At 45.3% G+C, this 27,994-nt stretch overlaps 1 protein-coding gene across 1 annotated transcript; it reads left to right on the forward strand.

The window, feature by feature from the left end:
- On the forward strand, nt 1-27,904 carry LOC139155958 (disks large homolog 4-like). Its single transcript, XM_070731344.1, has 15 exons — nt 1-52; nt 2,869-3,013; nt 5,062-5,197; nt 11,459-11,615; nt 13,228-13,330; nt 14,205-14,319; nt 15,602-15,778; nt 16,528-16,564; nt 18,720-18,747; nt 21,341-21,388; nt 22,585-22,686; nt 22,864-23,036; nt 24,432-24,541; nt 26,128-26,219; nt 27,593-27,904. Exons 2-15 carry the CDS (start codon nt 2,896-2,898, stop codon nt 27,697-27,699), a joined length of 1,503 nt encoding a protein of 500 aa, XP_070587445.1. The 5' UTR covers nt 1-52; nt 2,869-2,895; the 3' UTR covers nt 27,700-27,904.
- The last annotated feature ends 90 nt before the right edge of the window (nt 27,905-27,994 follow it).

A 27,994-nucleotide genomic window follows, 5' to 3' on the forward strand; every position in this document is an offset into this window, starting at 1 on the left:
TGGGGCAGCCCACAAAGACGGGCGGCTGCAGATCGGGGACAAAATCCTAGCGGTAAGTGACTGGGTCGGGCAGTGGTGGCCAGGGTGGTGTGAGTTGTCTTACAAATACTTAATTTCCCCCAAAGTTAAATCTAGACATAGCCCAAACCAGATAATTCCAGAGGAGATTAAAATGGTGGACAGAAGAGAGAGCTAGCCAAATTAGTCATACTGCTTCAGATACCTTCAGTTCAGTTTAGTTCAACTCTACTCAACGTGACTAAATTCAAGTTAACTTAACCCAACCCATCCAGTTCAATTCGACCTAACTACTCAATTCAGCTTAATGCAACCTTACTTAGCCCAACTCAATTTAATTCAACCTAATTCAACTTTTACTCAACCCTATTCAACTCAGTTCAAGTCAATCTAATTTAACCTTACCAAACCCAACTCAAATAATCTCAATTCAATTGAAGTTAAATCTAAACTCAACCAATCCCAACGCTTTCACTCTTCTCAACCTAACTGAAACCTCACCCAACCGAACAATTCACCTCAACCCAATTTAACCTTACCTTGCCTAACCCAACTTAACTCATCCCAACTCAATTGAAGTTAAAGCCAACTCAACTCAACACAACTCTTTAACTCAGTTTAATGTAACCTTAGATCAACCCAACTCAGTATTGCATCCAGTTCTGGTCACCACACTTCAAAAGAGACATTGAAACTCTGGAGAAGGTGCAGAAAAGAGCAACCAAAATAATTAGGGGACTTGAAACCAAGACTTACGAAGAGAGACTGTGGGAACTGGGCATGGATAGCCTAGAGAAAAGGAGGGGCAGAGGGGACATGACAGCTGTATACAGGTATATGAGGGGTTGCCACAGAGAGGAGGGGGCCACTCTGTTCTCCAGAGCACCAGAGGGCCGGACGAGGAACAACGTCTGGAAGCTGACCAAGGAGAGATTCAACCTAGAAGTAAGGAAGAACTTCCTGATGGTCAGAGAGATTAACCATTGGAACAACCTGCCTGCGGAGGTGGTGAACTCCCCAACTCTGGACACTTTCAAGAGGAGATTGGACGGCCACTTGGCTGGGGTGCTTTAGGATTCCTGCTCAGGCAGGGGGTTGGACTTGATGGCCTGCATGGTCCCCTTCAACTCTAACAATAAATAAATTTCAGTCAACCTAATTTAGCTGCCAGCATTCCAATTAATATCTGAGAAATAAATCAGGGTCCAAATCTTGGCCTTCTTCCAAGTTCCAATTTATTAACAGAGCTGTGTTGGTTACTAACTGTAGTCAACCCGATGCTAACTTTTTCTACAGTTCTCAACCCAGGTTATTTATTTATTTATTTATTTATTCATTCATTCATTCATTCATTCATTTAATTTTCATGGCGCCCTTCTCCTTAGACTCAGGGCGGCTTACAACATGTTAGCAATAGCACTTTTAAACAGAGCCGCCAGCCTATTGCCCCCACAATCCGGGTCCTCATTTGACCCCCCTCGGAAGGATGGATGGCTGAGTCAACCTTGAGCTGGTGATGAGATTTGAACCGCTTACCTTCAGATCTACAAGTCAGCTTCAGTGGCCTGCAGTACAGCACTCTACCTGCTGCGCCACCCCGGCTCATAAGGTTCATCCCTTGTCTCCACACCAACAAGTTCATCACATGGACCATTGCAGTTCTCTCAATCCTCCCCTGTACTTCCAGCTGGTGCTGAACAAAAGATGACCTTCAATCTCTGGAAATAATTTGTTGCGGCTAGTATTTTTCCCTCTCATGCAACCAGCCCTCCCCAATTCCCACAGTACTATTCTCCTTGTGGCAGGCCATAGTCTCCAACTCAAAATGATGGCTTCAGCCTGACATTAACTTTTACCCATCCCAATTCTACTCAGTTCAACTCAACCTAATTTAACCTTACTCAGCTCAACCCAACTCAACTCATGAACTGCTTCATTGAAGTCATGATGTGCGATGTGACTGGCTCCTTCTTCTTGTGGGCATAGATGGGGGGAAACTCCACAACTTTCCACAAGAGGGAATCCTTCAGTGAGTGTGGGATTAGATCTCCCTTCACCTCAGATGTGTAATTTCCTATGCTGGCTGGGAATTCTGGGAGTTGGAGCTGACACCTCTTTAAGTTGCCACAGTAGAGGTATACAGAGCCAAGCAGATACAGTGGTACATGTACTTATGAACTTAATTTGTTCCATGACCAGATTCTTAAGTAGAAAAGTTTGTAAGAAGAAGCAATTCTTTCCATAGGAATCAATGTAAAAGCAAATAATGTGTGCAATTGGGGAAACCACAGGGAGGGTGAAGGCCCTGTTTCCTCCCAGGAGATTTCTAGAGAGACCCCACGGAGCTTCTCCCCGCCTTTTCTGGCCATTTCCTCCCAGGAGATTCCTAGAGAGGCCCCACGGAGGCTGCTCCCTGCCTTTTCCGGACTTGTTTCCTTCCAGGAGATTCCTAGAGAGGCCCCACAGAGGCTTCTCTCTACCGGTTACAGTTTTGGAGGCTCAGGTTTGTAAGTGGAAAATGGTTCTTGAGAATAGGCAAAAAAATATTGAACACCCGGTTCTTATCTAGAAAAGTTTGTAAGTATGCCACCCTGAGTCTTCAGAGGAGAGCGGCACACAAGTCTAAATAATAATAATAATAATAATAATAATAATAATAATAATAATAATAATAATAATAATAATAATAAATAATAGTAGTAGTAGTAGAGGTGTTCTTAGGTAGAGGTACCACTGTACTCCATTTGCAACTAGCTAGGATGAAAATGAACTGGGTGGGATGCTGTGTGGCTTCACCCAACGCCGCAGGTGAGCCGGTCCATCAACCACCCTTTCATCCCTTCCCTACAGGTAAACAACGTCAGTCTGGAGGACGTTATGCACGAAGATGCCGTGGCAGCTCTGAAGAACACCTTTGATGTTGTCTACCTGAAGGTGGCCAAGCCCACCACCCTTGACTTGAACGACTCTTACGCCCCTCCTGACCTCACTTCCTGTGAGTGACTTAATCTATATTTATAAAAAATGTAAATGTATCTTTGTTAGGCGGGGCTAATCTCGAAAAGTACTTAGCCGATTGCTTTGAAATTTTGACTCAGCATTCCATTTGAACACAGCCCTTATGATATACATATATTATATAGATATCACACAGGTAAGAACTGCCCAAAAACATAGAATTCCCTGGTAAAAAACAGGAGGCGTGTTTTGATGGGCTGATGAAAAGATAGGTAGTTGCTTTGCATGGAGACTGGTGACAAACATAGCAGGTGCATTTTGATTGGCTGCTATCAACTACTGTGCTGATCAACTGCCACATGAAACCAGGTTTGGCTGCAAACCGTGGGGTTTGCCACCCATGATTGGGTGGAACCAAGAACCCTGCGAGGTAGGCCGGTCTTATTGTATTTTGGCAGATGGATCGGGCCAGTCTCTTAAACCGGGGGACGGACTGACAGGGAGGGAGAGAGATGTACAAATGCCCCCCTGCTCTCTAATGTGAATCCCCTCAAACTGTATGATAAAATCAAGCAGGGGGTTGGACTAGAAAACCTCCAAGGTCTCTTCAAACTCTCGTATTCTGAGTAAATTGAGCAGGGGGTTGAAAAATTTAAACATGGACTTTCTCATTTCTTTCTTTTCCACTTCACTGGACTGGGCCACAGCAAAGCATGGCCGGGTATAGCTAGTAGCTTAATAATTTACCAGGCTTAATAGTGGTCACTGTGAATGGGATCGTAGAGTCTTAATTCGACAACCATTTGAATATGAGCCAACAGTGTGCAGCAGTTGCCAAAAAAGCCAATGCAATCCTAAATTGCATGAACAGAGGGATACAATCCAGGACTAGGGAGGTACTAACACCACTCTATAATGCACACTTTGTATTTGTAATTTTATATTGTTGCGAGCCGCTCTGAGTCCTTCGGGATTGGGCAGCACAGAAGTTGAAAGAAAGAAAGAAAGAAAGAAAGAAAGAAAGAAAGAAAAAGAAAGAAAGAAGGAAGGAAAGAAAGAAAGAAGGAAAGAAGGAAGGAAGGAAAGAAAGAAAGAAAAAAAGAAATAGCCTTAGTTCTGCATCCAGGTTTGGTCTCACGATGCAAAAAAGATGTTGAGACTCTAGGAAAAGTGCAGAGAAGAGCCACCAAGAGGATTAGGGGACTGGAGACTAAAACATATGAAGAACGGTTGCAGGAACTGGGCATGGCTAGTTTAATGAGGAGAAGGACCAGGGGATACATGATAGCAGCCTTCCAATATCTCAGAGGTTGCCCCAAAGAAGAGGGAGTCTGGCTATTCTCCAAAGCACCTGAGGGTAGAACAAGAAGCAATGGGTGGAAACTAAACAAGGAGAAATTCAACCTAGAAATAAGGAGGAATTTTCTGACAATGAGAAAAATCAACAGAAGTTGCCTTCGGAACTTGTGGGAACTTTATCCTTTCAAGAAGAGACCGGACTACCATTTGTCCGAAATGGTGTAGGGTCTCTTGCTTAGGGGTGGGGTGGACATAACAGAGGTACCTCTAGTCAACTATGGCATTGAGAACTACCTTCGCTGCTCCAGAAGAGACTCAACTAAACATCTCGGGTTGTTGTTGTTGTTGTTATTAAAAATAATTTTTATTACATTTATTTGCATTTAAAAATAACATTGAAAAAGAAAATGAAACACCAACTGTACAAACAATGTAACTAATATCACTAACATGTTGTTGTTATGATTGCGATTATGGTAATTATGATGATTATTTTGATGATATGATGATTATGATTACCTCTGGATATGAGAGAAAGACCTGTATTCTTCATGATTGGGGAAATGCATTTATTAGACCTTTGCAAATTCTGAACTAAAGGCCTTTGTCTCAGTAGAATCCAACTCCCTTTTTTTAAAAAAATTGTGTTTCCTTGACTTTTGCTTTTGGGCATATTCCTTTGGACATTGAATGACATATGAATTCATCTAATCTCCTTCTTCTTCTTCTTCCTCCTCTTCCTCTTCCTCTTCTTCTTCCCTCCTCCTTTTTAATCATTATTATTAGCTTATTCCCATCACCTCGACAATGAAATTGGTCAGAGTTACCTGGGTTCCGACTACCCACAAGCCATGACCCCCACCTCTCCTCGGAGGTACTCCCCCATCCCAAAAGAACTGATGGGGGAGGAAGATATTCCCAGGTAAGTGCTGGCTCCTCCTCTTTGGGGGTGTGGCCTCCCCCGCACCTGTCACATGGCAGACCCATCCACTGTCCTTGGTGCTGAACACAGTTGTGGATTCAGCACCAAGCACGTTGAGGAAACTATGTTGTTAAGTGAGACAGCTGTTAAATGAGCTTTGCCCACATTTTATGGCCTTATTCGTCAAGGTTGTTAAGTGAATCACTGCTGAGTAAGATGGTCATTGAGCAAATCTGGCTTCCCCATCGACTGTGTAACCCCAGGATGACCCCAGTTTGTGACCTTCGGACAAGTCAAGTCAATGGGAACGACCCCAGGACACTCCAACCGTCATAAATATGAGTCAGTTGCCAAGTGTCAGAATTTTGATTGTGTGATGCTGCAACGGTTCTAAGGGTGAAAGCGGGTTTTTTCCAGTGCTTGTCATGACCTTCCAATGGTCGCTAAAAGGAATGGTCGCAAGTCAAGGACTATAGAGGGTATTGCGGGTCTGGAGTGTGTCTTCTTTGGAATTGATCATGGTTTGGTGACCCACCTTACAAAAAGACAGGTTCAATTTGGAATTGAGTCCAGAGAAAGGGGTCTCCAACCTTGGCAATTTTGAAGACTTTGTAGACTTCAACTTGTGGACTTCTACTCCCAGAATTCCTCAGTCAGAAAAACTGGGCTGAGGAATTCTGGGAGTTGAAGTCCACAAGTCTTCAAGTTGCCAAGGTTGGAGATCCCCTGGTCCAGAGGGGGCTACCAAGATGCCAAGGGCCCTGGACCCTGCAGCGGATGATGGAAAGGATTTGGGTGGCAGGCCAAAACCTGCAAGCATTCTAGCTGGGGCCTGACAGGCAGCCTCCCCACAAGAAAAAAAGTATCTCCTGCAAAGAGAAAGAAAAGCTTTAAAGTATGGATGGAAGCCAACAGGCTCAAGCTCAACCCAGACAAGACCAAGTGGTTCTGGACATTCTCTCTGAAGGACTGTTCCATCTATCCATCCATTGCTCTGGTGGGGGAGGAGGTTCTGACCCCCTCAGATAGGGTTCGTAACTTGGGCGTCCTCCTGAACCCACAGCTACAACTTGCACACCATCTTTCAGCTGTGGCCAGGGGGATTTTTGCCCAGGTTTTCCTGGTGCACCACTTACGGCCCTATTTGGACCAGGAAGCCTTGCACACAGTCACTCAGGCCCTCATCACCTCCCGTCTTGACTACTGCAATGCGCTCTACATGGGGCTACCCTTGAAGAGTGTTCAGAAACTGCAAGTAGTCCAGAATGTAGCCGTGCGAACTGTTATGGGTGTACCTCGGTATACCCATATAACACCAACACTCCACATGCTGCACTGGCTTCCTATTAGTCTCCGGGCACAATTCAAGGTGTTGGTTATCCCCTATAAAGCCCTACATGGCTTAGGGGCCTGACTATTAATGGGACTGTCTCCTGCCACATACCTCCCAGAGAGGCCTATGAGATGGCACAGAATCGGCCTTCTCCAGGTCCCGTCGACTAAACAATGTAGGATGACAGGACCACAGGGGAGGGCCTTCTCTGTTGCCGCCCCAGCTCCGTGGAACCAACTCCTCCCCGATGTTCACATAACTCCCACTCCACTGGCTTTTCGAAAAGCTGTTAAAACCTGGCTTTATCGACAGGCCTGGGAAGATTTGTTAAGATTGGCCTTTTGAGTATTATAATTGTTCTGCCGGGGCTTCTCGGCACGAGCCCTCAATTAAGTTCAAAGGTAGGAATTCAGACACACACGGTTGTAAGTCAATAACACTGTTTTTTATCGAAAGTAAAAGAGGAGCCACACACACTTTTAGCCAGGCAAAGTGCTCACCTTCAAAGCAACAGCCTTGAGTGCCATGAAGAACAATAAACAAACACAAAGCAGATAACAAGCAGCTGGGAAGACGTCACAGCCACTTTCCTTCAAGAGTTCGCAAAGTCACAAACTTGACTATGGATTAGTTCAAAAGTCCTGGAAACAGTTCAAAGAGGGTCCTTGTAGAATCCTGATACCAAATACATGTCCTCCTTCCATACCCAGAGGCCAGAACGCTAACAATTTAACAGCAGCCCCAATTAGTCTAATTACACCCAGCCACAGGGGAACTACCTTATTTCCTGTAGTATTTACACAGCTGCTCTTTCCTAGACATTGCCCTGCATCTGCCCACATCAATGAATGTCTCTGCTTCTGAATCCAGTGATGATAACGATGATGAATCACTCATGGGGCAACTACCTAATGGGCTGCCTGCCATGACCCCCTCTGAGGATCCCACCTCACTTTCACTATCTGCTACAGACGCTTCACTGTCAGAAGCAGTCGGCAGTAAAACTGGCCTCTGGCACTGGGAGGATTCACCCACATCCACCCCCACAGTCCTTCGGGCAGGAGCTGGCCCAGAGCCAACCACAACACCATCCCCCCCAGAAGGCCCCTCCCCTGACTCCAGCACAAGGGACGGGGCTTCTGCGGAACTTGCACATGAAATGCTTGAATGAGGGTGGGAGCATCTACCAATTATTATTATTATTATTATTATTATTATTATTATTATTATTATTTATTAGATTTGTATGCCGCCCTTCTCCGAAGACTCGGGGTGGCTCACAACAGTAATGAAAACAATATAGCAGTGGAACAAATCTAATATTAAAAAACATATAAAATCCTATCATTATTTAAAAAACCAAACAGCTCATTCATACCAAACATAAAGTATAAAAAAGCCTGGGGGAAAGGTGTCTCAACTCCCCCATGCCTGACGGTATAAATGCAGCCTCCAGCCACGAGCAATCGTCTGGCTCGCCCTCCATCCATTGCACTAAGTACTGAAAGCAATTGTCCACCCAACGGGAGTCCCAGATGGCATGGATCATGACATCGGGCATGCGATCCCGAACACAGGGTGCAGGCAGGATGGGTACATTAGGATAGAGTGGGCAGTCGGGACTAACAGGGACCAAGAGGGAACGATGAAAGATGGGGTGGACGTGCAGATTGGCAGGCAAGGTGAGACGATACACCACTGGATTGATGACTTGCTCGATCAGGAAAGGGCCCATGAATTGTGGATCCAATTTGTGACAGGATAACTCCGAGGTGATGTGTTTCATGGACAACCACACCTTATCCCCAACGGCCAACGGGGGAACATCTCACCGGGACCGGTCAGCAACCCGCTTGTAGTCCTCCTTGGTCTTGATCAGATATCGCTTCACCATTTCATGAACCACGTGAAGTTCCAAGAGAAAGTCCTCCGCTTCTGGGACCGGGGAATCTAACAGGGTTAATTGGAAAAACCGAGGATGGAACCCGTAATTGGCATAGAAAGGCGTGAGTTGTATGGTGTTATGCCGGAAGTTATTAAAAGCAAATTCGAACCACCGGGAGACAACGTGACCAGTCGGACTGCCGGTCCGACACAAAGCACTGTAGGTATTGCTCAAGAATGCCAATGACCCTCTCGATGCTACCATCAGTCTGAGGGTGCTGTGTCAAAGCAAGACAAACTTGCACCTGTAACGTGGACATTAGTTCCCTCCAGAACCGTGCCGTGAATTGGGTCCCCTGGTCTGACACCACCCGATCTGGAAGCCCATGGAGCCCGAAAACGTTCTGTAAAAATAACTGGGCCGTGACCTGAGCTGTGGGCACCCAGCGACATGGGATGAAATGTGCCATTTTAGTCAGCATGTCCACCACCACCATCACCGTGGTGAACCTCGAAGACATTGGCAAGTGTGTTACAAAATCTGTGGACACAGCTCCCCACGGCTTCATGGACGTTGGCATTGGCTGCAACAATCCTGGCGGGGGCCCATGTAGCAGACTTGGCCGCACGACAACGTTCACACGTGTTAACATAAGAGTGAACATCATCCTGGAGCTGCAGCCACCAAAATGTTCGGGACACTAAGTCCAACATTTTTAACAAGCCAAAATGACCCACCGTGGGATTGTTGTGACATTGGGACATGATTAATCTGCAAAGCAGCCCTGCTAGTACATACAACTGCCCCCAGTACCGGAGCATTCCATCCACAAATGTCCAGGGAGAATTGGGCACCATCTCCTGTACCCACTGTGCCATAAAACCATTTCCCGGCTGCATCTCACGAATACGCCTCCGCAAATCAATGGGGTCATGGGTAGCAGCCAAAGCTTCCGTGGGCAGGATCGTTTGTAACGGGGCCAGTTCTTTGGGATGCTCAGGTTTCCGAGATAAAGTGTCCGCTCTGGGTTTTGGGAAGCTCGGCGTGTACTGGATCTGAAAGTTGAACCTCGCAAGGAAGAACAACCAATGTATCTGTCGTTGGTTCAACTTTTGGGGTGTTTGCAGAAACTCCAGATTCCTATGGTCTGTATGGACCTCCACCTGGTGCTGAGCTTCCTTGAGATGATGTCTTCACGTTTCAAACGCAGACTTGACCGCCAACAATTATTTCTCCCAAATCGTATAGTTCTGCTCCGAGGACATGAGCTTTGGGGAGTGGTAGACACACGGAAACAGGGCACCACCTTCTGGATGGGTCTGTAGAAGCACAGCACTGACAGCAACATCAGATGCTGCAGCAGGGGTTCTTTCATGAAAGTGTCCTTGAGAGCCACAAAGGCCTTCTGCTCCCTCTCACCCCATTGAAATGGCACGTGTTTCTGCAACAAGCAGGTGAGAGGCGTGGTCAGATCGGCAAAACCTGGGATGAACATGCAATAATAGTTCACAATCCCCAACAACCTCTGCACGTCCTTCACCAAATACATGTCCTCCTTTACCTAACAGATAAACTTCCACACCCAGAGGCCAGAACACTGACTATTTAACAGCAGCCCCAATTAGTCTAATTATACCCAGTCACAGGGGAACTACCTTATTTCCTGTAGTATTTACGCAGCTGCTCTTTCCGTGACATTGCCCTGCGCTTGCGCACATCATTGAATGTCTCTCCTTCTGAATCCAGTGAGGATAACGATGATGAATCTCTCATGGGGCGACTACCTAATGGGTTGTCTGCCGACTGCCATTACCCCCTCTGAGGATCCCACCTCACTTTCACTATCTGCTTCAGACGCTTCACTATCAGAAACAGTTGGCAGTAAAACTGGCCTCTGACAATGGGAGGACTCCCCCACATCCTCCCCCACAGTCCTTGGGGCAGGAGCTGGCCCAGAGCCAACCACAGCAATAATGGGTTTGTTAGGGTCATAATGGGTTTTTATTTACTGTTACTGTTCGACTTCTTTTTATTATTGTACTATTGTATTGGTTTTTGTATTGTTGTAAGCCTCCCTGTGTCCTACGGGGTTGGGTGGCATAGAAGTAGTATAAAATTAAATTAAATACCCAAGAGAGTGTTACGTTTTTTTGTATTATCAGCCACCCCAATTGTTTAGTCTGGAAAAGGAGACCAAGCAGAGATCCGAGTATCTACCTACTTACCTATCTATTTGTTTGTTTGATTTCTACGCCGCCGTTTTTGAAACGACTCTGGGCGGCGTACCACATTGTAAATACAACAATATACACGAGAAATCTAATTGTTTAAAACATATGCAAAATTAGCAAAAATATAAAAAGCTCTTCCACAATCATCCACGTTCACTCAATATAGCCATTCATGTCGGCTGGGGACAACCTCGTAACTCAAGGTCCCCATGTCCACTGGGAGAGTTGGGTCTTCAAAGCTTTGCAAAAGGCCAGGAGGGAGATGGTGGTGCATATCTCCAGAGGGAGTTCATTCCAGAGGGCTGGGGTCACCACAGAGAAGGCTCTTCCTTTAGGCCCTGTCAGGCCACATTGTCTGGCTGGTGGGACCTGGAGAAGGCCAATTCTGTGGGACCTGACCGGACACTGGGATACATGAGGCAGAAGACGGTCCAAAAAGTAATCTGGTAGGGCTTTGTAGGTCATAACCAACACTTTGAATTTAATGATCTGACCGAGTTATGAAGGAAGGAATCGGATTAGACAACCAGAAGAAGTTGAAGCCGTTTCACATGTGGCCGCTTGAAGATAGGTGGACTTCAATTCCGGCCAGGGTTGGGAGTGGATTGGACTAGATCAGGGGTAGGCCAAGTTGGCTCTTCTATGACTTGTGGATTCAACTCCCAGAATTCCTGAGCCAGCCATGCTAACTCAGGAATTCTGGGAGTCGAAGTCCACATGTCATAGAAGAGACAACTTTGTCTACCCCTGGATTGGATGACTGCCCGGGGCACACCCTCCGCTTCACACCCTCCTCTTTCCTCTCCCTCCAGGGAACCGCGACGCATCGTCATCCACCGTGGCTCGACAGGGCTGGGGTTCAACATTGTGGGCGGTGAAGACGGCGAGGGCATTTTCATCTCCTTTATCCTGGCCGGAGGACCAGCTGACCTCAGCGGAGAGCTTCGGAAAGGGGACCAGATCCTCTCAGTAAGACCCTCCCCCATCCCAAGGGACGGACCGGGGGTGGGGGGATGCTGATATGCAGTATAATGGGCGTTAGGCTGCGTGTGGGGATGATTACAGGGCTTTTTATAGTAAGCAAGAGGAAAAGCAACCTAGATCTAAGGAGAAATTTCCTGACAGTGAAGACAAACCAGTGGAACTACCTTCCACCAGAAGTTGTGAATGCTGGACGTTTTTAGGAAGATCTTGGACCACCATTTGTCTGAAGTGGTGTAGCGTGTGTTGCCTGAGCTGGGGGTTGAACTAGAAGACCCCCAAGGTCCCTTCCAATTTTGTTATTCCGTTCTATTCTAATATATATATATATATATATATATATATATATATATATATATATATATATACACACACACACATATATATGATTTTTTTGCTGAATTTGAAAATTAAGGGAGACCAAGATAGATCTATTTCGGCCTTATTTTGGCTTCATCAGCTAGCCATACCCACTGGGACTTGAACCTGCAACCTTTGCCTTGTAAGGCAGAGAATTATTCTCTAGGCTACAGTATCCAATCCCTTCAGCTCTGCACCAGGGAAGGGTTACATATTTTTGTGTCGAATCACCCTGGTGATTTATGTATTTATTATTGTAGTTATTATGCTGCTGATTATACTCCTTACATTGCTTGTTATATTATAATATTTATTACAATATATGTATATGCCGGAGAGGGGAATCATATACATCCAAAAATAAATAGATAAATAAATAAATAAATAAATTTAACAGGTTATATTACTTATTATGCTATAGATAATATACTGCTATTTATTACACTCCTTTTTATACTATAGATAATTATTATATTTATTATACTGCTTATTGTATTAAAAATATATGTTTATTATAATATAATATTATAATATAATTTCTATTATTTAGCACAGAAATCTAAATAATAAATAATATTTATTATTCTGCTTATTACACTGAAGATAATATATTGCCATTTATTTATTTACTTGTTTTATTTATTTATTTATTTAAGATTGTATGCCATCCAATTTCCTAGGGACTCTATATTATGGTCCTTATTATATTGCTTATTATAATATACATAGTTATTATATTTATCATACTGCTTATTGTACTGATTTATATTTATTACATTTACATTTATATTTCTATTCATAATGGTGCTTATCATAACCAGCAGTGTCCGGCAACAGCCAAAAAAACAAATACAATTCTTGGTTGTATAAAGACAGGTGTAGAATCAAAATCAAATGAAGGATTAGTACCACTTCATAAAGCCTTAATAAGGCCACACCTGGAATATTCTGCCTCACGTTACAAAAAAAGATTAACCAGTGGAACTCCTTGCCACCAGAAGTTCATTCAATTCATTCATTCAATTTTTATGCCGCCCTTCTCCTCAGACTCAGGGTGGCTTACAACATGTTAGCAATAGCACTTTGTAACAGAGCCAGCCTATTGCCCCCACAATTGTGGGTGCTCCATCACTGGATATTGTTAAAAAGGGACTCGACAGCCGCCTGTCTGGAATAGTGAATCCTGCTCCAAAGTCCTTTCAAAGCTCTGTTCTGATTGGTTACTAACCTCTCCCAACAGGTCAACGGCGTGGATCTCAGGAACGCTACTCACGAACAAGCTGCCATCGCTCTGAAAAACGCCGGACAGACGGTCACCATTATTGCCCAGTATAAGCCAGATGGTAAGATTTTGGGGGAAGGAGATAGACCCACCTGCTCACTGGGGAATTCTGGGAGTTGAAGTCTTCACCTCTTAAAATTTCCCACAATTGAATTCTGGGAGTTGAAATCCTCACCTCTTAAGAGTTCCCACGGTTGAATTCTGGGAGTTGAAATCCTCACCTCTTAAAATTTCCCACAATTGAATTCTGGGAGTTGAAATCCTCACCTCTTAAAATTTCCCACAATTGAATTCTGGGAGTTAAAATCCTCACCTCTTAAAAATTCCCACGGTTGAATTCTGGGAGTTGAAATCCTCACCTCTTAAAAGTTCCCACGGTTGAATTCTGGGAGTTGAAATCCTCACCTCTTAAAAGTTCCCACGGTTGAATTCTGGGAGTTGAAATCCTCACCTCTTAAAAATTCCCACGATTGAATTCTGGGAGTTGAAATCCTCACCTCTTAAAAGTTCCCACGGTTGAATTCTGGGAGTTGAAATCCTCACCTCTTAAAAATTCCCACGATTGAATTCTGGGAGTTGAAATCCTCACCTCTTAAAAGTTCCCACGGTTGAATTCTGGGAGTTGAAATCCTCACCTCTTAAAAGTTCCCACAATTGAATTCTGGGAGTTGAAATCCTCACCTCTTAAAAGCTCCCACGGTTGAATTCTGGGAATTGAAATCCTCACCTCTTAAAATTTCCCACAATTGAATTCTGGGAGTTGAAATCCTCACCTCTTAAAAGCTCCCACGGTTGAATTCTGGGAGTTGAAATCCTCACCTCTTAAAATTTCCCACAATTGAATTCTGGGAATTGAAATCTTCACCTCTTAAAAGTTCCCACGGTTGAATTCTGGGAGTTGAAGTCCTTCTTCTTAAATCTCTTCCCCATTCTAGAATACAGCCGCTTTGAAGCCAAGATCCATGATCTCCGGGAACAGTTGATGAACAGCAGTTTGGGTTCAGGAACCGCATCACTTCGGAGTAACCCCAAAAGGGGCTTCTACATCCGGTGAGCCTCCAGCTCTTTGGACCTCCATCTCTGAGTCCAGGGCTGTCCAAAAAAGAAAAAAAAACCACCAGGATGGTGTGACTGTTATTTTTTTTAATAGCCCATGAGCTTTCCTGGTGGTGTTTCATCCTTTCATCCTGGTTAGTTTTTGAAGTTGGCCAAGATTGTTTGGAACTTGCTGAGATAAAGGGAAAGGAATGGCTAGAGAAAATATCCGGTTTACAGATAGTCCTTGAGTTATGACCACAATATGGGCGAGGACAGAAATTTTGTCGCTAAGCAAATGTTTTTATGATTTTTTTTTTAAAAAAAATTCGTCTGTTGGCATAAGAAAGGCTGATGTAAGCCATAATCAGTATGTAATCATGGGTTTACTATCTGTACTGCAACCTGACTGGCTGTAACCTATATAAAAGAAATAACACCCTTGCATGGGTGTGGTTAGTGGTTAGTGGTTTGTGGGTGGCTGCAGTGGTGGATGTAATGGTAGTTGAATGATAGTATTGTGGGTGGTTTGTTATAGTAGTTAAAGAGTTTATTTAGGGAAACATTTTGCTAAGGAGATAAGTAAAGTATACTTTTTTTACAAGAAAGTCTGCTGCAGTGTTTTTTCATGGAAGCCTCAATTAAATATACTTGTGAACTGTGGCTAATTGGTGGGGCTATTCCCGCATTTGCAAAACTCTGCCCACAGACAAGGCCAAAATATCACGGACTGAGTTAGGGTCTACCTCGAAGTCTCCCCGCACCTTAAAAGTCGTTTCATGGTGAGGCGGCTGGCATATCAATGGAATAAATACATTGACAATGTTCTTTTAAAACAAATATCATTTGTTTTTGAAAGCCAGTTTGGTCTAGGGGTGAAGGCACCCGGATAGACACCAGGAAGCGGGGAGTTCTAGTTCTTCCTTAGGCATGAAAGACAGGTGGGTTACCTTGAGCCAATCATCAGGAGACGGTGAGTTCTAGTCCCACTTTAGACAAGAAGTTTAGGTCTCTCACTCTGAGCCCAACCAACTCACAGCGCTGTTTTGGTGGAGGAGGAGCAAGAAGGAAGAAAGTCTGTTAGTTTTGTTCACTGACTTGTGCTATTTGTAAAAATGTTTAAAAAGAAAGAAATACAATGGAATAAAAACAATAATAAAAACAACAAAATTAAATTAAATATCATAAACTAAACTACTGTACAAACCAAACTAAGCTAAAATAAATTTTTAAAAAACCCCAAACTATTCCTGACATTTTCGCCTGTTGCACCCCCGCCCACCCCCCTATTGAACAGGGCCCTCTTTGACTACGACAAGACCAAGGATTGCGGCTTCTTGAGCCAAGCGCTGAGTTTTCACTTCGGCGACGTCCTTCACGTCATCGACGCGTCCGACGAGGAATGGTGGCAGGCGCGGCGCGTCCATCCAGATGGCGACAGCGATGAACTGGGCTTCATCCCCAGCAAGAGGCGGTAAGGGAGAGGGGTCTCGGAGGAGGAGGAGGAGGGCAGCAGGGGGGTGTTGCTGCTCCCACTGCTATCAATGGACTGTGCATGCAGTTCCAGCTCTCTGGCATTTGTGCACATTTGTCCGAGCGAGATTTTGGGTTTGGGTCTCTCACTCTCATGCTCAGGAAACAAAATCACATGAGGGTATTTGTGCACGTGTGTGATATTTTTGCTTCCACGCACTCAGCTCCATTTTCACTGGGCGGTACGATGGCATTGACTGTATCGGTAGGAACTTGCTATTGGATCTACTATGGATCTACTATGTATCTTTGTACTATGTATCTACTATGACTCTGAAAAGCAGGGTGTCAGGAGACACAGCGATACACGCTGCAGCCCCCGCGCATTAAAGTTCGGGTTCAACTGTGGCCAAATTATCCGGGCTTGGAACCTGTTTTAGTGGCCTTGCTTGGTCGCGCAAATGTCTTGCAGGCGGCCGTTGAAATCCCCTGCAAAGATTTTTGGCGGTTTGCAACCGCTCTGAATCGATATGCTTCAAATCTCTGCGCTAGATTTTGTAAGGTGGGTGCGCAGCCTCATCCAATGCTCAGTTCTTAGCAGTGCGATTTGGGGGGGGGGTCTCATGATGTTTGGGGATGGTTTTTAATGGTGGGGCTGTCAGAGACGGTATCGAGGCTTTAGCAATTGTTGGGGGTCGGAGAAGGAAGGCCTTGGGGGCTCCCCAGCTGATATTCCTTTTCTTTCCGCAGGGTCGAGCGACGAGAGTGGACGCGGTTAAAAGCAAAGGTGAGCCATCCCAGGCCTCCAAAAGGACGGTGTTCAGGACCCCAATGTAATTCTGAGGAGGGGGTGTTTGCCAAGAGTGGAAGACTGAGAGACAATTTGGAATTATGGACAAGCCTTGGAATCTGGCCAAACCCGATCTGATTCCAGGCGGTTCTTGAGTTATGACCGTTTGTCCAGGGACCTTTTGGAGTTACGTTAGGAAGTCCCATGATTACGATCTGGGCACTCGGCAGCTGTATTGCACTTACAACCGGTTGCAGCCCCCCCCCCCCCCCATAATTCCACGATTGCCATTGGGGAGATTCTTCCTGCAGGCTTCCCCACAAAATCACTGGGGAAGACAGTAGGAAATGTTGCAAATCATTCACGTTAGTTTTTCCCCACCCAACCCTCAATGTTTGCAAATGCCTTAACTTCTTGTACACCCTAACACACCTTCCCTGGGCCTCATCACGCCTCTCTTGCACACTCATGCACTCTCCCTGAGCGTTGCTGCACCTCTCCACTACCCATGCACCCTTCCCAAGTTTCACCATATCCTTACACCTTCACAAGACCCTCCCTCTGCCCCCCTGCCTCCCTCACTTCCTTTGACACCTTGTGTATCCTTGTCACATCTCCCCTGCCACTCACACACTCCTGTGCATCAGCCACTTACTTCCCTGCTGCCTGGTTGCAAAACACTGGGGAAGACAGTAGGAAATGTTGTATTCCTTCCTTCCTTCCAACCTAGCAAAGCTGACAGGAGGTTTGTTTGTTTGTTTGTTTATTATTTGTTTGTTTATTATTTGTTTGTTTGTTTGTTTGTTTGTTCATTCGTTCATTCATTCATTCATTCATTTATTAATTAGATTTGTATGCCGGCCCTCTCCGTAGACTCGGGGCGGCTAACAACAGTAAAAAACAATATAAACAAATCTAATATTAAAAGTAGTTTAAAAACCCCAATTTAAGAAACAAATCATACATACATACAAACATACCATGCATAAATTTTGTAAGCCTAGGGGGAAGGGAATATCTCAATTTCCCCATGCCTGACGACAGAGGTGGGTTTTAAGGAGCTTGCGAAAGGCAAGGAGGGTGGGGGCAACTCTGATATCTGGGGGGAGTTGGTTCCAGAGAGTCAGGGCCGCCACACAGAAGGCTCTTCCCCTGGGTCCCGCCAGACGACATTGTTTAGTTGACAGGACCCGGAGAAGACCCACTCTGTGGGACCTAACCGGTGGCTGGGATTCGTGCGGCAGAAGACGGTCCCGGAGATATTCTGGCCCGATGCCATGAAGGGCTTTATAGGTCATAACCAACACTTTGAATTGTGACCGGAAATTGATTGGCAACCAATGCAGACATTGGTTAAAGGAGGTTCTTGCCTAACGACCCCCCGTGATTCAGTTAAGAACCTCAGATGGGGCTTCAAGGATTATTGTCACTAAGCAATGTGGAGATCCTGGTCCCAGCTGTCACCATAAATCAAGGGCCCCCTATAACACCCATCATCGGTTTGCTGGGTTGCCGACTGGGGAATTCTGGGAGTGGAAGTCCACCAAGGGGATGAGGCCGGGGAACCGAGCTCCTATATGGCTACAATGTCTGTGCTTTTTGTGTGGTGTGTGTGTGTGTAGAGGGATCTGCTCTGAATTGGCCTAAAAGACGTTCTTCTGCAGCATGGAAAAAAAAATCTTGCTCTGACATTTCTGTGCATGTGTGACATTCCAGTGATATTTTTTTTTGCTTTTGTGCATGCGCGGAAGCAAAAAAACCCCACACCAAAATGTTGTGTGTGTGCGCGTCTCCTTCAGAGATTTAGCTCCCTGTATATGCGCAGAAGCAAAAACATGCTGGGATGCGCAGCACACCCGTACCGGCATGACACTTCAGTGTCCAAGGAGCAAGCACATCCAAGCGGGATCCTACGGACCTGTGGATCCTCCCGGACAGAGTGGTGGCCTTTGTCCACATGTGGAGGATGGGGAAGAAGATTCCCACGCATGTTTTAAGGAGGAATGTCCCTCCAGTGACCACAAACATGGACCCACCACCACCACCCAGCTCCGTCATAGAAACAGAGGTGCCTCCACACGTCCGTTCCTCTCTCTTTCTCTATGCTCCTCTTTCTCTTCCTTATTTTTCTCTTCCTTCCTTCCTCCTCCAGGATCGGGGCCCTGGATCAGGCTCTCAAGGTGGGTGTTGGTCTCTGAGCTTCCCCCCCGTTCCATCTATCCCCTTCCCTGCTTGTACTCTGTTTCTCCCCGCTGTCCCTGGTCCTCCCCCTTCTTCCACTCCTCCTTTTCTTCCTCCTCCTCTCACTTCTCCTCCTCTTCTCCCCTTCTCTTCCTGCTTCTTCTCCCTCTCCTCCCCTCTTCCTCCTCCTCCTCCTCTTCTTCCTCCTCCTCTCTTTCCTTCTCCTCCCCTCCTCCTCTTCCTCCTCTTCCTCCTCTTCCTCCTCCAACTTCTCTGCCTCTTCCTGCTTCTTCTCCCTCTCCTCCCCTCTTCCTCCTCCTCCTCCTCTCACTCCTCCTCCTCCTCTCTTTCTTCCCTCCTCTTCTCCTCTTCCTCCTCTTTTCCTTTCCTCCTCCTCTTCCTCCCGTCCTCTCTTCCTCCTCCACTTCTTCCTCTTCATCTTTCTCCCTCTCCACTTCTCTTTCGCCTCTCCTCCTCCTCCTCTCTTCCTCCTCTTTTTCCTCCTCCTCCTCTTTAGCAATGATGTAAGAGCTATAGTCAATGAAAAAAAGGCTGCCTATAGGAGGTATAAAGAGTCTGGAAGTATAGCTGATAGAGAGGTGTATAAAATGAGACAGAAGGAGGCGAAACAGATAATATATGCTGCTAAAGCCTCAAAAGAGGAAGAAATTGCCACATCTGTAAAGAAGGGGGATAAAACCTTCTTCAGATATATTAGTGATAGGAAGAAGAAAAACTGCAGCATCACAAAGCTTAGTACCGGGAATAATACATGCATTGATGAGAATAAGGAGATCGCTGACCATTTCAACAGCTGCTTCTGTTCAGTTTTCAAAAGACACCTTACAATATAATACTATAGAGGGATATAGCATTGCTTCCAGCTGTACGGATTCAGCTCCATTGATCTTAGAAGCTGATGTCTTAGAAGAACTTCAATGATTAAAGATAAATAAGGCAATGGGTCCAGATGGCATCCACCCCAGAGTTCTTAAAGAACTCAGTTTTGTCATTGCTACCCCCCTGACTGATTTGTTTAACCAATCCCTGTTAACAGGAGATGTTCCTGAGGATTGGAGAATGGCCAGTGTTGTGCCTATCCACAAGAAGGGCAGTAGAGAAGAAGCTGGTAACTACAGGCCAGTTAGCTTGACATGAGTTATAGTTAAAATGATGGAGACTCTACTCAAAAAGAGGATAAATCAGCAACTAAAAAACAATAACTTATTGGACCCAAACCAGAATGGCTTTACTGAAGGCAAATCATGTCAAACTAATCTCATTGATTTCTTTGACTAAGTCACAAAGATGTTGGATGAAGGTGGTGCCATGAATATTGCCTATCTGGACTTCAGCAAAGCCTTTGATATGGTTCCACATAAAGAGCTGATAGATAAATTAGTGAAGATTGGACTTAATCCCTGGATAGTTCAGTGGATTTGCAGCTGGCTGAAGCGTAGACATCAGAGAGTTATTGTTAATGGTGAGTATTCTGAGCAGAGTCAGGTTACAAGCGGTGTGCCACAAGGGTCTGTTCTGGGTCCTATTCCTTTTAATATCTTTGTGAGTGACATAGGGGAAGGTTTGGTAAGGAAGGTTTGCCTATTTGCCGATGACTCTAAAGTGTGCAATAGGGTTGATATTCCTGGAGGCGTCTGTAATATGGTAAATGATTTAGCTTTACTAGATAAATGGTCTAAGCAATGGAAACTGCAGTTTAATGTTTCCAAATGTAAAATAATGCACTTGGGGAAAATCTGAGTATTGTATTGGCAGTTCTGCGTTAGCAAAAACTTCAGAAGAGAAGGATTTAGGGGTGGTGATTTCTGACAGTCTCAAAATGGGTGAGCAGTGTGGTCGGGCGGTAGGAAAAGCAAGTAGGATGCTTGGCTGCATAGCTAGAGGTATAACAAGCAGGAAGAGGGAGATTGTGATCCCGCTATATAGAGCGCTGGTGAGACCCCATTTGGAATAATACTGTTCTGGAGACCTCACCTACAAAAAGAGATGGATAAAATTGAAAGGGTCCAAAGATGGGCTACAAGAATGGTGGAAGGTCTTAAGCATAAAACGTATCAGGAAAGACTTCATGAACTCAATCTGTATAGTCTGGAGGACAGAAGGGAAAGGGGGGACATGATCGAAACATTTAAATACGTTAAAGGGTTAAATAAGGTTCAGGAAAGAAGTGTTTTTAATAGGAAAGTGAACACAAGAACAAGGGGACACAATCTGAAGTTAGTTTGGGGAAAAATCAAAAGAGTAGTAGATCCTTGGAACAAACTTCCAGGAGACATGTTTGGTAAATCCACAGTAACTGAATTTAAACATGCCTGGGAGAAACATAGATCCATCCTAAGATCCTAGTATAAGGGCAGACTAGATGGACCATGAGATCTTTTTCTGCCCTCAGTCTTCTATGTTTCTGTTTCTATGCTTCCTCCTATCTTCCTCCTCCTCCTCTTCTCTTCCTCCCTCTCTCCTCCACCTCCTCCTCCTCCTCCTCTCTTCCTGCTGGTGCAAGGCGCAGCACCCAGGCAGAATCCTTCCAAAGAAGATAATTTGACTGCGTTCCCTACATTTCTTCTGCAGGTCGAGAAGACGCCGTGTTGAGCTACGAAACCGTTGTGCAAATGGAAGGTGAGGGAAACACACACACACACAAAATCCTTTTCCGTCTTCCAACCTTTCTTGGCCCAGTCGTTAACTGAGTCATATAGTTGTTAAGTGAACCTGGCGTCCCTCCACTGAGTTTGCTCATCGGGAGGTTGCAAAAAAGTGACCCTCCCTGTCATAAACGAGTCAGTGGCCAGCCGTCTAATTTTGATCATATGACCACAGGGATATAGCTGCAGTCGTTAAGTCTACAAAAGTGGTCATACTCTATCCACATTTGCACGATATTCGAACATTTATACAACATTCGAACCCTATCTACATTTGCATGACATTCGAACATTTTCACGACATTCGGACATTTGTACAACATTCGTATCCTATCTACACAACATTCAGACATTTTCACGACATTCGTACCCTATCTACATTTGCACAACATTCAGACATTTGTACAACATTCGTATCCTATCTACACAACATTCAGACATTTTCATGACATTTGTACCCTATCTACATTTGCACAACATTCGGACATTTGTACAACATTCGTATCCTATCTACACAACATTCAGACATTTTCATGACATTTGTACCCTATCTACATTTGCACAACATTCGGACATTTGTACAACATTCGTATCCTATCTACACAACATTCAGACATTTTCACGACATTCGTACCCAATCTACATTTGCACAACATTCAGACATTTGTACAACATTCGTATCCTATCTACACAACATTCAGACATTTTCATGACATTTGTACCCTATCTACATTTGCACAACATTCGGACATTTGTACAACATTCGTATCCTATCTACACAACATTCAGACATTTTCACGACATTCGTACCCTATCTACATTTGCACAACATTCAGACATTTGTACAACATTCGTATCCTATCTACACAACATTCAGACATTTTCATGACATTTGTACCCTATCTACATTTGCACAACATTCGGACATTTGTACAACATTCGTATCCTATCTACACAACATTCAGACATTTTCACGACATTCGTACCCTATCTACATTTGCACAACATCCGGACATTTGTACAACATTCATATCTAAATTTGCACACCGTCTGTCTCAGTGGTTTCAGGTTTCGAGGTCCTTCCTTGGGTTTTCGCGTCCCTCTCCTCCTGTCGCTTTCCCATCATGACACCCCTTCCCCCTTTTTAAACTTCTCCGCCTTTCGTTCCAGTTCATTATGCCCGCCCGATCATTATTTTGGGGCCCACCAAGGACCGAGTCAACGATGACCTCCTCTCTGAATTTCCAGACAAATTTGGATCTTGCGTCCCACGTGAGTCCACAACAGAAGGGTCCCCACTTCCGCTGCTGAGGGGTGTTATGGGGTTTGGATTGCCGGATCTGGGGAGATGGATTTGGTGGGAGGGTGTGGGAGCGCAGGGGTACTCCTACGGAAAAAGGTTTCCTCCGACCTCTGCTGGAAGGGAGTTACGTAAAATCTCCCTGGCAGACACAACGCGGCCGAAACGGGAATACGAGGTGGATGGCCGGGATTACCACTTTGTGGCTTCACGGGAGAAGATGGAGAAGGACATTCAAAGCCACAAATTCATTGAGGCTGGACAGTACAACAGTCACCTTTATGGGACCAGCGTCCAATCCGTACGGGAGGTGGCTGAGCAGGTAAGTGGCAGGACGTGGAGACGAGCAAGCGGAATCATCTGCAGGTGGTGCGAGAAGGAGAGAGGGAGGGGAAAAGAGGGAGGGAGAGAAAGAGAAATTGGGAGAGAAACAGAGAGAAAAGAGAAAAAAAGAGATGGGGACAGAGGGAGGGAGGGAAATGAGAGGGAAAGGGGGAGAAAGATGGAGAGAAAATGAGGTAGAAAGAGAAAAAGGAGGTGGAAAGAGAGGGACAGAGGGTGGGAAGGAGAGAGAGAATGAGAGATGGAGAGAAAGAAACAGATAGAGAGAGAAAAACAGATAGAGAGGGGGAGAGAAAGAGAGAAGAGAGAAAAAGAGAGATGGAGAGAGAGGGACAGAGGGAGGGAGGGAGAGAATGAGAGAAAGGGAGAGAAAGAAGGAGAGAAAGATGGGGAAGACAGAAGGATATAGAAAAAGAAAAAGAGGAAGAAAGAGAGGGACAGAAAGTGGGAAGGAGAAAGAGGAGGGAGAATGAGAGAGAAAGGGAGAGAAAGATGGCAAGAGAGAAGGAAGTAGAAAGAGAAAGAGGTGGAAGAGGGTGGGAAGGAGAGAGAGGATAGAAAGAGATGGGGAGAGAGAAAGCAAGAGAAAAATAGAGAAGTAGAGGGAGAGAGGGAGAGAGGGAGAGAAAAAATGAGAGGGGAGTGAGAGAGAAGGAGAGAGAAAAAGGTGGGAAAGAGACAAAGAAGGAGGCAGAGAGAAAGATGGAGAGAGAGAGAGGGAGATAGGGAAAGAAAAAGAGAGGGATAGAAAGAGAGAGAAAAAGAGAGGACAGAGAGAATGAGAATGAAAGGGAGAAAAAGAGAGGTGTAGAGAGTGAGAGAAAGAGAGTGAATGGGAAGGAGAGAGAGAATGAGAGTTGGAGAGAAAGAGAGAAGGAGAGAGAAAGAGAAAAATAGAGAGGTAGAGAAAGGGAGAGAAAAAGAGAGGAGTTAGAAAGAGAAAAAGGGAAGAGAGGGAGAGAGAGAGAAAGATGGAGAAGGAGAAAGAAAAAGAGAGGGAGAGAGAAGGAGAAAGAGAAAGAGGGAGAGAAAAAGAGAGGTGGAAAGAGGGAAGACAGAGAGAGAGGGAACTAGAATGAGTGAGAAATGGAGAAAAAGGGAGCTGGAGAGAGAGAGAGAGAGGGACAGAGAGAGAAGGAGAGAGTCCAAAATTGAGGGAGGCTTTTCAGGGTCATTCCCCCCTCCAATCGTAATCCATCATTTGGGAGGGGGGACTCCGTTCCCAACCACCCCAACTGGCTGAGAATGGGAGTTGCTACATAGGCGACAAACGAGAGGCATCTCCGTATATAGACCAACGCAAACCATCCCGTATGTGCTCTCTTGGGGTGGGTGGGATTCCTGAACCCATCGTCCTCTTCCCCACCTCTTCCAGGGCAAGCACTGCATTTTGGACGTTTCCGCCAATGCCGTCCGGAGGCTTCAAGCCGCTCAGCTTCACCCCATCGCCATTTTCATCCGACCACGCTCCCTCGAGAATGTTTTGTGAGTAGAGGGGGTCCCACGTGGGGCGGGTGGGGGGTTTAGGGGCTAGCGGGAGAGCCTTGTCCTTCTTCCCCAATCTTGTGTGGAGGGGGGTCTGATGGGCGGAAGAGAGACGTGGAACTCCCTGCCACAAGACCAGGATAGCCAGGAGTTTGCCCTGGCTCCACTCTTGGCTGGAAGGAATTTTCGTCGATGGAGGCGGATCGTGCTGTGGAACTCCCCAACACAAGATCCAGGAAAGCCAGCAGTTTGCTCCACCCTTGGCTAGAAGGAGTTTGGGGAGATGGAGCTTCCATGTTTAGGGGCAGTCAGGGATGTGCAGGCTAGGTAGAAACATAGAAGATTGACGGCAGAAAAAGAACTCATGGTCCATCTAGTCTGCCCTTGTATTATTTCCTATATTTTATCTTAGGATGGCTATGTGTTTATCCCAGGCATGTTTAAATTCAGTTCCCATGGATTGACCAACCATGTCTGCTGGAAATTTGTTCCAAACATCTACTCCTCTTTCACTAAAATAATATATTCTCACGTTACTTCTAACCTTTCCCCCAACTAACCTCAGATTGTGCCTCCTTGGTCTCGATCAGTGAAGAAACTCGCGTCCTTTCTCCATTAAAGAGAACGGTCCAAGTGACCATCAGCTCAGGGATAGAAACTCCCTTCATTGGCAGTTCCCTTCCCTAACCGTAAATGGGTGAGACCACCCTTCCCATCATCCTCAACCACCTGGAGCTTCCATAATCGAGAGGAGTCTATCCCTCTAGGCCCGTGATGGAGAACATATGCCACAGGTGTCATGTGGGGCCACATCAGAGGGCACGTGAGGTGCTGCCCTAGGCTCCAGCACACATGTATATGCCAGTCAGCTAGTTTTTGGCCTTGGGGAAGGCCCTTTCGCCCTCCGGAGGCTTCAAGGAAGCTTCCTGAAGCCTCAGAGTGCAAAAAACAGCCCAACAGGCAAACCGGAAGTTTGGAAAAACAGACTTCTGGTTTGTCATTGTGCTGATTTTTTTACCTTCTGAGAAGCTTCAAGGAAGTTTCCTGAAGCCCCAGTGTAAAAAAACCACCAACAGGCAAAACGTAAGTTTGGAAAAACTGACTTCCGGTTTGTCGTTGTGCTGCTTTTTGCACTCCGGAGCCTTCAGGAAGCTTCAAAAAACAGTACAATGGGCATGCCGGAAGTGCATTTTTCCAACTTCTGGTTTGCCCGTTTATCCAGTTTTTTTCACCATCCCAGGCTTCAGTGAGACCTGTGCGCATGCACACGGATGGGGGGATTGTGTGCTTGTGCAGGGGCAGTACAGGGAGGGGGTGTGCTTGCATAGGGGGGAGGGAATGGGTGTGGGCAGGTGTGCACGTGCTAGCAGCCACACACACTTTTGGCACACGGACCAAAAAAGGCTCGCCATCACTGCTGCAGGCAGTTTCTCTTGGACGCTGAGCAGGTTCAGCACGTTAGGAGGAGGAGGAATCCCAGCGGGGCTCTCTGCCCATGTGCTGAGGGTTGAAACAAACGAGGCAGCCTGTGGGGCCTTGGGAGCTTGTTCGTGTGCCGAACGTCCGTTTTTTGACCCGCCCTGCAGAGAAATTAACAAGCGGATAACGGAGGAGCAGGCACGAAAGGCCTTCGACAGAGCTACGAAACTGGAGCAGGAATTTACGGAATGCTTTTCAGGTAGGTTCGAATCCACAGCTTTATTATTATCATTATTATTATTATTATTATTATTATTATTATTATTATTATTATGTCAGTACAACACAGCAAATGAGATCACTATGCTGGATTTGAATAATTGAATTATTATTATTATTATTATTATTATTATTATCATCATCATCATCATCATCACTATTACTATTATTATTATTATTATTATTATTTTTAAAAGATCTGTCGTACCAAGTTTCTAGTCCACATGCACTTACCCTGCATGCGATATTTTGCCAATTTTCGGCATTGTTTTGCTTCTGTGCCTGCGTGGAGGCAAAGAAGTTGCTGAAAATTGACGAAATCTCGTGCGCGAGAGCACCCTTGCGCGAGATTTCACTTGCCGCGCGTGCACAGAAGCAAAATCTCACACTGACGGGCTTGCGCGCACCCGTAACAATCCCGGAGGGCGTTAAGTGGAACCCCCACCTGCCCTCCTGTCTCGTCCCATGGTGCTCTGCCTCTCTTATTTATTTATTTAATTTGTTTTGTTTTGTCAAGCACGTCTTGGTGGTGTACAAAGATATAATTGTATTTATATGCACGATACTAGTAAAAAGAAACAAACATTAGGACCGGGGGGCCGGACACCACTTATCAGGGTATTCAGCAAACCTGGAAAACAGGGAAATCATTATTCTTGTTTCCTCCCCCCCTTTACCAATTTTTTTTTCTTACAAATCTGGTACCTTTTCCTCTTTACTTTTTACATTCATAAAATACAGTATTCTCATTTATTTGCTATTACCTAATATATACAGATACATATGAATATTAGGAATTGATAGACTATTGAAACGAGAGGTAAGATTTATTATTAAAATTTAAGATAATTTTTGATAACACTAAGGATACAGTTTATTTACTGTTTACTTACATTGTTTAAGAAACACAATAATGATATTAAGAAATATATGTATTATGATTCATAATCTACAATGTACAATCTTATCACTTACCTGAACCCCTTGATTTTGTATTTCCCTTCTCCATCCCCCCTTTTATCTTTCCTTTTTTTTTCTGTTCATCCCTTCCTACCCCCCTACTTCCCTTTTCCTTTTCCCTTATATTTATAAATAAAGTATATTTTTTTTTAAAAAGGAATCGGGAGAGGTCAACAGTGGATAGTCTAAGGCTGAAGTTTTGGGGGTTTTGTGATGATATTACAGAGTCCGGTATTGAGTTTCAGGCTTTGCTAAAGTCGGCGAGTTTGGAGCAGTTAAAGTTTTTTATCTGTTGTGTGCTCGTGCGTTGCTGTGGTTGAAGCTTGAGTAGTCGTTGGCAGGAAGGGCGTTGCAGGCAGGTGATTTTACGGTCTGCGCTTCTCTCCCCTCCAGCCATCGTAGAAGGAGAGAGCTTCGAAGAGGTTTACCACAAGATCAAGAGAATCGTGGAGGAACTCTCGGGTCCTTATATCTGGATTCCGGCTCGCGAGAGACTTTAGAGCGCTGAACTAAATTTCCCCCACGGGGGAAAAACCAAAAGGGATCCCGAATTCCACCTAACCGACCAACCAATCGTCAACTCTGCAACCGCATCGCCGGAGCTGCCTCTGGAGCGGAGGAGCGCCCCTGCCTCTTGCCCACCCACCCCCGGGACTTAGCCGTGGGTCACTCTTTTTTGGGGGGGTGGGGTGACGGGCCGACGCCTCGAGATACGCCCTTACTTTGCGTTTCTTCTTTAAGACTCGGACGGGGAAAGGGTGGGGGAAAACCGACGGTGTGCTTTTCTTCTTCTTC

This window comes from Erythrolamprus reginae, unplaced genomic scaffold, assembly GCF_031021105.1.
Source record: "Erythrolamprus reginae isolate rEryReg1 unplaced genomic scaffold, rEryReg1.hap1 scaffold_159, whole genome shotgun sequence".
NCBI lineage: Eukaryota > Metazoa > Chordata > Lepidosauria > Squamata > Dipsadidae > Erythrolamprus > Erythrolamprus reginae.